The sequence below is a fragment of the Mustela erminea genome, chromosome 2 (assembly GCF_009829155.1).
Source record: "Mustela erminea isolate mMusErm1 chromosome 2, mMusErm1.Pri, whole genome shotgun sequence".
NCBI lineage: Eukaryota > Metazoa > Chordata > Mammalia > Carnivora > Mustelidae > Mustela > Mustela erminea.
Genome location: NC_045615.1, coordinates 108,977,526 through 108,991,476, shown reverse-complemented (window position 1 = coordinate 108,991,476; position 13,951 = coordinate 108,977,526). Strand labels below are relative to the sequence as shown.

General features: G+C 45.6%; 1 protein-coding gene across 3 annotated transcripts in view; it reads right to left on the bottom strand.

Annotated features, from left to right (window-relative positions):
- The window catches only part of CD38 (CD38 molecule), a 47,266-nt gene that overhangs the window by 10,073 nt on the left and 23,242 nt on the right, over positions 1-13,951 (bottom strand). For all 3 annotated transcript variants that reach the window (XR_004283373.1, XM_032333896.1, XM_032333894.1), the window contains exons 2-3: positions 4,525-4,654; positions 2,837-2,972 (exon numbers count right to left, since the gene is read on the bottom strand). Coding sequence is in view for 2 of the 3 variants with exons in the window: in XM_032333896.1 (XP_032189787.1) it covers positions 2,837-2,972; positions 4,525-4,654 (266 nt within the window). In the remaining variant the exon portion in view is untranslated. The remainder of the gene's footprint in view (positions 1-2,836; positions 2,973-4,524; positions 4,655-13,951) is intronic.

Genomic DNA, 13,951 nt, shown 5'->3' with positions numbered 1-13,951 from the left:
TTTCATTTGTAGAAATTTACCTCTCCAAAGCACTTCCCCAAGCAGCCAGATGTGCATGTGCCCATGGTATCCATGTGTGTGTCTTTGTGTGTTGTACACAGTGATCCTTGCAACACTGGCAATAGCAATACCTAAATGTCCATCAGTCAGAAATTCATTAGATAAGTTATGCTAACGTCCATAAAGGAGACAAATGAGGGCTTTTTTTTAAAAAAAAAAAAAGGCTGTATCTTTTTTTTCTTAAGATTTTATTTATTCAGGGGCTCCTGGGTGGCTCTGTCATGAGGCATCTGCCTTCAGCTCAGGTCATGAGGGTCCTGGGATCAAGCCCCGCATCAGGCTCCCTGCTTGGCGGGAGGCCTGCTTTCTCTTGGCCAGTTCCCCTGCTCATGTTCCTACTCTCGCTGTATCTCTCTGTCAAATAAATAAACAAAATCTTTTTCAGAAAGATTTTTATTTATTTATTTGAGAAAGAGAGAGCGAGAGCGAGCAGAGAGGGGAGGGGCAGAGGGAGAGGCAGAGAGAAACCCAAGCTGACTCTGCACTGAGCACGGAGCCTGACCAGGGCCTCCATCTCCCAACTCTGAGATCACGACCTGCACCAAAACCAAGAGTCCGGTGCTCCACCGACTGGGACACCCAGGCTCCCCAATACAGCTGTATTTCTATCTACTAATTCTAGATGAATAAAGCAAAGTTGCAAAACAGTATGTGTACATTTTAATATATATGTTCATGTGAGTATGGGGCCATGTGTGGGAAGGCTTTGTACCGAAATATTGACAACAATCCCCTTCTGAGAAATAATATAAACCTAGGAGTGGGGAAGGTACAGGGTGACCTTCATTTTTTTTACTTCTTTTTTTTTTTTAAGATTTTGTTTGTTTATTTGACAAAGAGATCACAAGTAGGCAGAGAGGCAGGCAGGGCAGGGGGAGGGGTGGCAGCGGGGAAGCAGTCTCCCCTCTAAGCAGAGAGCCTGGTGTGGGACTTGATCCCAAGACCCTGAGATCATGACCCGAGCCGAGGGCAGAGGCTTAACACACTGAGCCACCCAGAAGCCCTCATTTTTTACTTTTATACATTTCCATAATATACAAGTACTTTGCAAATAAGCATGCATCATTGTTGTAATAAGAAATGATGTAGGGCGCCTGGGTGGCTCAGTGGGTTAAGCCGCTGCCTTCGGCTCGGGTCATGATCTCAGAGTCCTGGGATCGAGTCCCGCATCGGGCTCTCTGCTCAGCAGGGAGCCTGCTTCCTGCTCTCTCTCTCTCTCTCTCTGCCTGCCTCTCTGCCTACTTGTGATCTCTCTCTGTCAAATAAATAAATAAAATCTTTAAAAAAAAAAAAAAGAAATGATGTAAATCTGCAATGAAGAAGTTTTATAGTCAGTCTTTAAGTGCTTATTTTAAAATAGTCAAAAGCGGGGCACCAAGATGGCTCAGTTAGGTAAGCGTCTGACTGTTGATTTCAGCTCAGGTCATATCTTGGGGTCCTGGGATCAAAACCCGTGCTGGGCTCCAACCTTTAGCAAGGAGTCTGCCTGAGAGTTCTCTCTCTCTCTCTCGCTCTCGCTCTCTCTGCTCCTCCTCACCTCATGCTCTCCCTCTCTTTCTCTATTGCAAATAAATAAATCTTTTTTAAAAATTTTTTTTTAGGGGCGCCTGGGTGGCTCAGTGGGTTAAGCCGCTGCCTTCGGCTCAGGTCATGATCTCGGGGTCCTGGGATCGAGTCCCGCATCGGGCTCTCTGCTCAGCAGGGAGCCTGCTTCCTCCTCTCTCTCTCTCTCTGCCTGCTTCTCTGCCTACTTGTAATCTCTGTCTGTCAAATAAAATAAATAAAATCTTTTAAAAAAAAAAAAAAAATTTTTTTTTAATTTTTAATTTTTATTCTTAAAGAAATAATAAAACAACATGAAGTAAAAATACGCTCAGTATAAATAAAAAGAGAAAGAAAAGAAGTGAAAACAGGCTCAATAGGATTTTCTGATTAGCAATCATCTTCCCTCAGTGTGGTGTTCTGGGTCTTTCTGGGTAAGATAAGGCGGCCTCTGAAAAATAACAGCAAAGCCCTACGCTGGCCTGAGACACAGAGGAGCCCAGCCTTCTGCTGCCGTGGCCAGGGCCGTGGCTGTGGTGGCTCTGGGGAGGAAGGACTTTGGCCTGGCTCCCTCTCAGGCTACATCCAGCTCTAGCACTCTTTAGTCCTGAATACTGGCCTGATAGAAAGCAAAACACCGCCAATCTAGAAGCAGCTACACTTGCTCTCAAAAAGGAGGGAATCGGGGGCACCTGGGTGGCTCAGTGGGTTAAAGCCTCTGCCCTTGGCTCAGGTCATGATCTCAGGGTCCTGGGATCGAGCCCCGAATTGGGCTCTCTGGTCAGCAGGGAGCCTGCTTCCTCCTCTCTCTCTGTCTGCCTCTCTGCCTGCTTATGATCTCTGTCTGTGTCAAATAAATAAATAAAATATTTTCAAAGAAAGAAAGGAGGGAATCAGGGAACACAGACAACCCCAAACTCAGAAGTCCGTTTTTCCAGAAATAAAGAACAGTCTTTTAGGGGCACGTGGGGGCCCCTAAAAGGCCTGCTTCCTCCTCACTCTCCGCCTGCCTCTCTGCCTACTTGTGATCTCTCTCTGTCGAAGAAAGAAAGAAAGAAAAGAAAAGAAAAGGAAAGAAAAGAAAAGAAGAGAAGGATCAGTCTTTTACATGAGCCTGGATCATCATTAAGGCTGGAGATGGCATCGAGGCAGGTACCTGCCACGGCCCCTTGCAGAGCGGGGGCTCCTTTACCCAACACATCCCTGGGTAACCCCAAAAGGCCCTGGTCTTCACCTGAAGAGCGCGGGTCTCCACACCACTTGAGGCCATCCGCCATGTAGCCCAGCAGTGTGTCCTCCAGGGTGAACAGGTCCCCCTGGACCCGCGTGTAGTCATGGGCCAGCTGGCTGGATTTGCTCCAAAAGAGGGTCTAGGAAAGGAAAACCCAATCTGTCATCAAGAGCAATTCAGTAAGTCACACACACACACAAAAACTCCGTATCTTTTTAAATGAAAGACAAACAGAGTATCAGAGAAAATCACACAGAGTAATCACTGCTTTCTGTGTGTGATCCTGAGAGCATGGGGAGTGTGTGTGTGTGTGTGTGTGTGTGTGTGTGTGTGTGTGTTCTAGGTCATAATACTAAATGCCTTGTTATTTTTGGTGACAGTAAACAAAAGTCTGAAAACCACCAATCACAATCTTACAACGAACACAGAACCAGAACACATCTGGAGCAGGCATTAGGAAATTCCTAAAGTTATCTGCAAAACCATTTGTCTCCATGCTATTTTCTGGGAAAAGTGCTCTTTGATTCTTCACATGCTCCATAATCTCTGCTGCTTTCCCAACTCTCTCCTACCCCCACAAAGAGAAAAAAAAGGAAAATAAAAAGACAAATACTGTGAATTTTGGGGAGGGGTCCCTTGTAAAAGTGCTTAAGTTCAAATTTCAGAACATTCTTGAGCCCATGGGTCTACTCCTTCTTGACAGGAGGCAGTAGAGGTTATGGGTGGAAGTGTGGGCCCCAGACGCCTGCCGCCCGGGGAAGTGCCCCCCCCGCCCCGCCCAGCCCTTACAGCTGTCGGACCCCAGGCAGCCAAAACCTTGCTACGCCTCACTTTCCCTGACTATAAAATGGTACGGGTAATAAACATAAGGAACTCAGGGGCATGAGGAGACACAATGAGACAACTGCAAATAAAGTGCTTAGTCTCACGTCTGTGGCCTCAATGCTTGTCACCGGAGGCTCGTTTACCAAGCAGAGCCTCCCTGCTCAGGCAGGAGCTCTCTCCTGTCCCCGGCTCTCCAAGCTGGGATGAGCAGCTGTAACATGGGGCTGGCTCCGGAGCTTCACAAAGATGATGAGCGTGCCCTGAATTCTCATCTTAAAGGCAGACTTCAGGAAAGATGCACCCATTACAAGCTTTTTCTGGAACAATCAATGTATAAAACCCAGGCCGCTCCGGCTCCTAATCCTACACTATTAACATTTCAGCTGGTCACTCTGGAGGCCATCAGACTTGAGCCCTCACTGACCCCTGACCTCACCAAGCCTAGGTTTTCTCACTGGTAAAATGGGGGTCTTGATTCTTGACCTGTTTGTTTTAGAGGGTGACTGTGAGTTGTCATTAACATCATCATCATCATCATCAGAGTTGGCAATTATGTAAGTTTGGGTCATTTTTGTTTGGGTTGGATTGGGTTGGGTTTCAGGAAGGCTCGTTTTTGCCTGATTTTTGGCCACGTCTCCCTCTTTCCCCATTCCCATTTCTCTCTCTTAGCATCCTTCCCCAGACGTCCTAAATCCTGATGAGATCCTGGTCCCCCCAAAACCCCACAAACTCCGTCTCGGCCAACCACTCATACATTCGAATCTCCAGATGTTCCTCTTCCCTCATTCTGGTCAAAATGTGGTCCTATGGCCCCTTCCTTTGGCTTTTATCCTCTGTTTTAAAAACCAAGAGTCTGCCCCTGTTACCTTGTTGCAAGGGACAGTTTGAGCGGTCAGCTCCAGGAGGGGCTGGTAGTCCTGTTCCGTGCTGCTGCAAGGGTCCTTAGAAAGAAATGCAGTTGTGAACGCCTTCCCTATCTTTTGGCAGTCTTTATGTCTGCGAGATAAAACATGGAAAATAAAACAAAGCACGGAAGGTTAGATCTCAAACATATTTCTGGAGCATAATTACCCAGGGTCACTTGGGAACACTGTCACTTCCAAATGGGAACCCCTGGCTGTGGGTCAAGTAGTTTCAGAAGCATTGTCTCATCCAATCATGTAGTATTTTTTAGGAGATGAGCATTACCCTCCCTATACTGCGAGGCCCCTGCCTCTCCTGGAGATCACTCTGGTTAGAGATACAGTACACAAACAAGCAAATCAGCTAACAAAATAAGTACGAATTATTCTAAGTATTCAGAAAAATCAATGGGGAGGGGCAGCATTGCTTACTGAAGCAATGACTGATTGGGGAGGCTGGCCAGGAGACTAAGAGGTCATTTAAGTTGAGACTGAATGATGAAGAGAGCATTCCAGACAGAGGGTACTGCAGATACAAAGGCCCTGTGGCACACAGCACAGCTGCAGCAGAAAGGAACAAACAAGAGAAGGGTTAAGAAATCAGGTCAGAAACAATAATCAAGCGGTAGAACATTTAGTCCCGTTGGACCAAAGAAACGATTTCAGATTTTGTTCTAATTACAGTGGAAAACCATTGGATGGTTTTAAGCGTGAAAGTTGTCTCATCTTGGGGCACTTGGATGGCTTAGTCGGTTAAGCATCTGCCTTCACTCAGGTCATGATCCTGGGTCCTGGGTTGAGCTCCCTACTCAGCTGGGAGCCTGCTTCTCCCCACCCCACTCCCTGTCCATGCTCTCTCTCTCTCTCAAATAGATAAATAAAATCTTTTTTTTTTTTTTAATGCGGTCTCATCGGATTTTTTTTTTTCTTTTCTACCCATCACTGGAAAATTCTAAGCTCGCCCAAAGAAAGAGAAAAGTCTCTGAAACAGATTTCCAAGTCCATTTCCCCCCATACAACCCCTGGCAGGGAGAATGCTAGCAGGGAAGAGGGGCTGGAGGAATGAGGGGACCTACGGGTGCTGGAGAAGACAGAAACTAGAACTCTTCCTGCGTTTCTGGTAACAGGTACATGGAAACCCATCATTTCCTTGGGACAAAGAAGTGGGAGCACTCCCCTGGAGCACTCAGCTCTCATTATCTGAATAAACTCTTGCCTTTGCAGTGGGGATCTTAGGGACAGTACCAAGTCAGGCAACTTGCCCCCGGGGAAAATAAAGAACCCCAGTTTCCCATTCCCTCCTGAGCTTCTTTTCCACTCCAGAGGGTCTTCTGCTTTCCCAGTTCAGACTGGCTTCCCCTTAATAAGCCAAGGAATCAGAAAACATTAGTGAGGCACTGACTGACCTTTTGACACAGAAGCCACCCTTCCCACCAGTTCTTTTTGGAAAAGGAAATGTCGGAAAACCCCTTTGTTTAGGACAAGGAGGAAAGCCCTTGAGTTGGGCTGCCTGCCTGTGCTGTGTTCCTTGGGAAAGTCAGCCTCCCTCTGGACTCTGTTTCCTCATCTGTAAAGTATCTACCTAATACAGATGTTCTGGGCTTAAATAAAGCACATGGTAAATCCTTTCAGAACAGTGCCCAGCACAGAATAAAACTCACTCAACATCGGCATTCTATTTCTTATCTTTCTTTTCCTGCCCCTGGCTATAAGCAATCATCTGCCGCCAACAGAAGCAGGTGTAGCCCATAATTCCCCAGCTAATTTAGGACTGGAGCTCATGCTCACAGGTTGTGGAGGGGCACAGAGAGTCAGTATGTCCACACCTGGGGTGGTGAGACCACCACCAGCTACGAGGAGTCAGATCTAGGGTGCAAACACAACCCAGAGGGTAACACCACAGTCTATCCCCTTGGCCACAGGCAATATGATGGTCTCCTTTCTCTCTCAGCTTTGGATGGGCATGGCATCCACCCTCACCTTAGTAAGAATTAGCCTATAAAAAATATAATAGTTTTGATATAAAACAACCAAAGGACGGAATTCCAGATCAGTAATCCAGCCCACCCTAGGTGGACTGAGATAATAATAATAGTAGTAATAGTAATAATAACAATAATAAAATAATAACACATAGCACTTACTGGGGGCTTAATAAACATTTTACATATGTACCTCATTTAACCTCAAAACATTTCTATTAGCAAATGTATCAGGATTTGACTTGGGTTAATAAGATCTAAAATTGCAGGGACTGAAGAGAAAGCTTTATTTCTCTTACATATCTCAATCTCAAGGCCAGTATCTGGGATTTCTATGACATTCCACATACGAGAGACCCATCTGCTCAGTCCAAAATGGCTGCTTCCGTTCCAGCCATCATGACTACATTCCAGCCAGCACAAAACAGCAGGGGAAAGAAAGAGGAAGAAAAAGAAGAAGGAAGAGGAGAGGAAAACAGCAACAGTGATGGGTATGTGGGCCACCTCCTAAGAACAGATACTTAGAAGACGTTCTTTCTATTTGCTCTCATTTCATTTGCTAAAATGTCACAGACCACACCTGGCTGCAAGTGAAAGTGAGAAATGCAACCTTCCACCGCGATGGCCTAAAATCATTGTTTCAATTCTAGAGAAGAAAGAGTCTCTGTCACAGGGAGACACCACCATTGTCCCATTTTACAGATGAGGACTTTTGATGGCTGTGAACTTAAGCAAAGCATCGAGGTCACGGGAAAGCCAGATGTGTCCTGAAGTTCAGGCTCCTACCTCAGTACCACAGCAAAGTGCTCCAGCCTCAGATTCCCCATCTGTAAAAGGGAAGTAGTAACACCTCACTCATGAAGGTCTGTGAGGATTCCATGAGCTACCACACCACATGTGTCTGGCTTCCGGGGTTGGGGACAAGGGTCTCGCATGCCAAGGTCCCTCCGTTCCCCAATCTGCACAGGACATTTTAACTGCATCTCAGCTGCCCTTCCAAAGCTGTGCCAGGAAACTATTTTCCACCAGGTTTTCTCCATGCATCATACATTTAAAGGAAAAAAGGTTATTGCATCATGTACTTCAATGTCAATCAAAATTTATGGGGCACCTGACGGTGTTCATGGGAATCGTGCTTTAGTTCCATTAATCTAATGCAGTGGCCTTCTCAGAAATGTGCTGTTCCAGATTCCAACTCCCTCATATAATTTTTCTACCTTTGGCCCTAGCAGCATCTGTGGGACTTGAGACAGACAAAGGCTGAAGGAGGAGAGATGTCTTCCTAAGATGAAAAGCAAGAGAATTTTCCACTACAAAATATCTGGCAGGAAAGAGAAAGGGATGTGTACTGAGTCCCCGCTATATGCCAGATGCTTTCATGAATGTATTCTTATGTAATCACCAAAGACTCGGTGGAGTTTCCTACAGAACTCACAAACCTCCAAAATTATTTTTACATTTCTTAGGCATATAGACCCAATTCAAGAACACTACTTTCTGGGCTCAAGAATCCCAGGCTAAAAATTTCACAGAGATCCTTGTTTAGACAGGGCGAGTGACAGAACATTAGAGTTGAAATAGACCATGGAAGAGTTTATGACTCAGCTGCCTTCCCTTTCTCTGTCTCGTGACCATAGCCTCCAAGTGCCCCAAAGTTAGAGAAAAATGAGGAGGGGCAAAGAGAAGTCTGAAGACAGACTTTATGAAGCTATTTTTGATCCTTGAATTCAAAAGTAAACATTTCACCCTAAATGTGCAGGTCAGCATTTTTACTGGCATAAATATAAAGAAATAAAAAGGCATTAGGATGACACCGTCCAGAGACGTCTGCCCAACTCATTTATACAGGTCATTGCAGGAAAGAGCCTCATAGTCACAAGTGCAGCTTCTTTGCAAAAGTCCCCAGGCTTCGCTTTTGTCCCCAACAGCAGCCAATGAAAGCTGTTCTCAGTCAGATGCCTGGTACAGAGAATCGGAAGGGCTTGGGAATTCCTGTGTCCAGCAGAGACGGAGGTGGAGCTCTGACCAAAGCAACAGCATGGAAAGAATATGAGCCGTTCCTGGAAATTCAAAAATTTTTTTCTTTAAAAATGGCTCGGGGCACCTGGGTGGCTCAGTGGGTTAAGCTGCTGCCTTCGGCTCAGGTCATGATCTCGGGGTCCTGGGATCGAGTCCCGCATCGGGCTCTCTGCTCAGCAGGGAGCCTGCTTCCTTCTCTCTCTCTCTCTGCCTGCCTCTCAGTGTACTTGTAATTTCTCTCTGTCAAATAAAAAAAAAAAAGAACCTTTAAAAAAATAATAATAAAATAAAAAAAATAAAAATGGCTCATCTGTCCCAAAATGGTGATACTTCCAGGTAGACCTGACGTTTGTGCTGGAGACTATGATGTGGTGATTGTCACCCCTGGGGCTATTCCCGAGGGCTGTCTGGGCTGAAACCAGACGGGCAGTTGGAAGTCATCTAGCCCTGTGGCTCTCAGCTCCCACCACCCTTAACCAGTGTTCCAGTAACCAGAGCTTCCAGAGTTTTGGAAAAGGTACGGTGCCTGACTCCAGGCCGACCAAGTCAGAATGGGAAAAGTGGAAAAGGCCGAAGCAAGAATTTTTCAAGAGCTTCCCATTCTCCACTCCTCCCAGCCCCTGGAAATTGTCTTCCCACTTTCCAAACCAGGGAATTAGAAACTGCGTTAGCGGAATCGCCCTGTTTGTCTTTCCCTCACTGGCTGATTTCACCCAGCACAACTGCCCTCACAGCTCATCCGTGTTGTAGCAGGTGTCAGAATCCCCTGCTCCTTTAAGACCAAGTAACATTCCATTGTAGGTTTTAACTGTCATCCTGTTGATCCATTCATCCATCCACTCTTCCAGTCCATAAATTCTCACCTAGGTCCTACCGAGAGCCATATCATGGTTCAAGGCTGAGAAGGAACAGAACAAATTACAATCAGGGTGCTGGCGACTTGTCAAAGGCACTAAAACTTAAAACCCCAGTAAATTGTATAAAGTTCTCTAATTTTTTGCTACAAAAGACAGAAACAGAACCAAAAACAAAACCATTCACTGATTAAGTATGAATCAGTATCCTCATTTTGAAAGTGATTTTTCTTGTGTGCTCCCCCAGTTGTTGTGACATGCAAAATCTAACTGCATTCATAACCACTGTGGGTTTCTATCTGCCCGTGTTGTGGCTTTGCTTTTTTTGATGGGTTCTGGAGAGATTAGAGGGGCGCAGTTAATAGAAGGGGATGAATTCAAAAGGTGTCTCTGCTCAGTGGAATATAAAGTAGCCTCTGAACATTGTATTTATAAAGAGCTTGGAATCTCTTCGGGGATGTTTATTTTACATTACGTGATGACGGTAGACCTCACCTTGTAGGAAACAGAAAGAAGATGCACATCAAACTGGCAATTGGGGTTGTCTCTCAGAAGAAAAATAAAGGCGAATTTCTACTTTCACCCCATATTTTCTGTATTACTGGCTTACAGTAAAAATGGATTCATGTATTAGCCAAGGTACCTAAAATATGGTAGGGTGTTAGAACTCTCTTACACTGGTAGTGGGAATGCAAGATGGTGCTGCCACTCTGGAAAACAGTGTAGCGTTTCCTCAAAAAGTTAAAAATAGAGCTACTCTACAACCCAACAATTGCACTACTGGGTATTTATCCAAAGGATACAAACATGGTGACTGCAAGAGGCACGTGCACTCCAATGTTTACAGCAGCAATGTCCACAACAGCCCAACTATGGAAAGAGCCCACATGTCCATCGACAGATAAATGGATAAAGAAGATGTGGTGTATATCTACAATCTTGGCATTTGCAACAAACTGGGTGCAACTACAGGGCATTATGCTAAGCAAAATAAGTCAGTCAGAGAAAGATAATCACCATGCGATTTCACTCATGTTCACAGATGAACATAAGGGAAGGGAAGGAAAAAAAAATCAAGGTAAAAACAAAGTCAAACCATAAGAGACTCTTAACTCTAAGGAATAAATTGAGGGTTGCTGGAGGGGAGGTGGGGGAGGGATGGGGTCACTGGGGGTGGGGCACTTGTGATGTTACTGATCAATCACTAAACTCTACCCTGAACCTGGTAACACACTATATGTTAACTAACTTGAATTTAAATATAAATACATACAGACAGACAGGCAGACATAAAAAGGAGGGGGGAGTCAATTTTTTTTATGCAGAGATATAGTACAATCACAACTGAACTTTAGAAACTGAAGGGGAGAAAAAGGCTCGCAATAATTAAACCATGCTATAAAAATAGCTGTGTCTGGTTGCGCAGTGTGTAAGAGTTGCTTTGCTTTGCCATCCTCCCTTCCTTATACTTCGAATCTTCCTAGAATAAACATGTATTACAATGAAGGTCATAATAAAACTTTCATTTTCTGTTTAGAGTCACTTGAGCAATTAGACCAAACGTTTGAGAATCTTGGAAAGTCCTAGGACCTGGGTTGAGAGAAAACACACGGCTTTAGGAACTCCGGTGTCCAGCAGAGATGAACACGGATCGCCACCTGGTCACCCCCCGTCATTTTTTGTGCCCTCCCCCGTTTCTCTCAGCTACGATGTTTTTTTCTCATCATCCCTCCAGTTAAAGACGATAGCATGTGGGGCACCTGGGTGGCTCAGTTAGTTAGTTAGTTACGTGTCCTGCTCTTGGCTTCGGCTCAGGTCATGATCTCAGGGTCTTGTGATGGAGCCCTGAGTAGGGAGGGCTCTGCACTCAGCAAGGAGTCTGCTGGAGGTGCTCTCTCCCCCTCCGCCCCTCCTCTCCACCACTCTTTCTCTCTCTCTTTCAAATAAATAAATAAATCTTTTTTTATTTTATTTTGTTAACATATAATGTATTATTTGTTTCAGGGGTACAGGTCTGTGAATCATCAGTCTTACACACTTCACAGCACTCTCCATAGCACCAACCCTCTCCAATGTTCATCACCCAGCCACCCTATCCTCCCCCAATAAAAAAAAGACAAAAGCACATAACCAGGCAAGACTCAGTGCCCCAACCCCACTTTTCGAGGCCGAGGTGAAAATATGAGGAGAGGTACAGGTTAGGGCCACAGAGTTTCTCCAGTGGAGCTTTCTTTCCACTTTTAAGACTTCCCTGCCTCCTTAAGCAAGACTGGGTTGTCAAATCACTCTTCATCACAGATCATACCAAGAGTCAAAGTTTATGAATACTACCAAGGAGACACCAATCCGGAGGCTCAGACGGAGAGAGGGGAGGATGGTGCTTCCTGCATAACCTACCAGATCCTGCCTGCCTGCTCTCCTGTATGGGACACACACTTGTTCACCCAGAATCATGGATCGTGCCACTGACTGACCTTCTGGGTTCTGTATGGTCAGTCACACAACTGGAAGGATTGAAATGATGAAACAGCTCCATCTTGTTCCCCAGAGAGCTCCACAGCTTAAATGATTTTCCAGGGACTCATGCCTCAGAGATTATGAAGTTATTTTCTCTAAGGAATCCTTTAACCAAGGACATCCTGTAAAGGGCATTTAAGAGATAGTTCTCTTCATTCTAGCACAAACGTTTAGCCCATCTACCTGGAGTTCCAGCTAACACACACACACACACACACACATACACACACACACAGAGAAAGACCAAATATCCTTGTATCGTTGCAAATACCAGTGACTGCTCCTTCTTTAACAGTGACAGCTTCGACTTTGCTTCATTCTTCCAGCCGACGGATAGGATCAACATACCGCATCCAAGAATGACCCTCATACGGGGCAGCATCCCGGCAAAGCCAGACTCTCTGACACTTACCCTAAATGTCATCAAACAAGCTCCAGCCCTATAAATCCTTGCTAACATCCTCACACTGAGTGCTCCCCTGCCCCCATGGGTCCTGTAATGAGCGCTCACCCTTGCAAAGAGCCATGAAACCCTTCTTGTTCAACTGCTCTGTATTCCTGGTGGTCTTGGGCTGAGGGACATTGACAGGAACCTGCAGTCTTGAGTGGGATACTAAAGAATCGAAAGGCCTGGGAAAACCATCATGCCTTAAGCAGGGTTTATGCTTGGCAGCAGCTCTAGGAGTAGTTTCTGGAAGACCCGATTTGCTAATAAAGTCCGCATGTTGAGTTGCATCTTAGCCGTGACAGTATTTCTCTGTTTGCCTCCTTAATTGGTGATCTGGAGGTTCTGTGCCAACCAGGCTGGGCACATAAGTCAGGATTCAAGGTCAACAGCATGTCCTCCCCCCCCCCCCCCCCCCCCCCCCGTTCCAGTAGGAAGGACTAAAACCAAACAATGAGGGAGGAGCAGAGCTGCCTGACATTCCAAAAGAGGTTCTTCCTCCGAAACAATGCTGCCTCCCACAGGAAACAAAGTTGCTTCTAACAGAAATGAGGACCTAAGACCACAGAGGGGTTGTCCTTTCCCTGGATCGCACAAGAAGCTGAGGACCAGAAGAGGGCATGTGTTTCCCAGATGATGGGATACAGCAGTGAGATCCGGGGGATGGGCAGAGAGTTAAAGTCCTATGCCAAGGTGAAAAACAGGTACACCTGGTGGTGAAATCCGCATGTTGTCAGCCTACTTTATGCTACGTAAGTCTGTGCTGTCACCTCTCCGGATGCACTCCCACGCTTCCCACAAATAAGTTTTATTTCAAAGTGTCCCCCTGCCCCGCAAAAGCAATATCAGCTTCTTCATGTGTTCCTCCCCCAGGGAAAGCTCTCACACAATCCTCATCCTTAAAAGCACTTAGATCACAAGTGGTAATTACACTCATTCCATGAATTTTCCGGCTGTCAAGTCCTGCAGGGCACTTTGACTGGGCCCAAGGAAAACAAGTAGGTTTAGTCTCAAATTTAAGGCTGGGAAAACCTGTAATTGAAGGTGGACACTGCCACCTTGTGGGCAAAGAGAGCAACCGGCGAGATTCACTGAGGAAGTCAGGATTTTCCAAGTAGGGTCTTGAAGGCAGAAGATACTTGGGGTGCCCGGCTGGCTCAGTGGGTAGGGCATAGGACTCTTGATCTCAGAGTCAGGATCAAGAAAGTTCAGAAGTCTGTACTGTCATTTGCAAATATCTTCTCCCATTCCATGGGCTGCCTCTTTGTTTTCTTGACTGTTTCCTTTGCTATGAAGAAGCTTTTGATTTTGATGAAGTCCCAACCGTTTATTTTTGCTTTTGTTTCCTTTGCCTTTGGAGACATATCTTGAAAGAAGTTGCTGTGGCTGATATTGAAGAGATTACTGCCTATGTTCTCCTCTAGGATTCTGATGGATTCCTGTCTCACGTTGAGGTCTTTTATCCATTTTATCTTTGTGTACGATGTAAGAGAATGGTCGAGTTTCATTCTTCTACATATAGCTGCCCAGTTTTCCCAGCACCATTTATTGAAGAGACTGTCTTTTTTCCACCA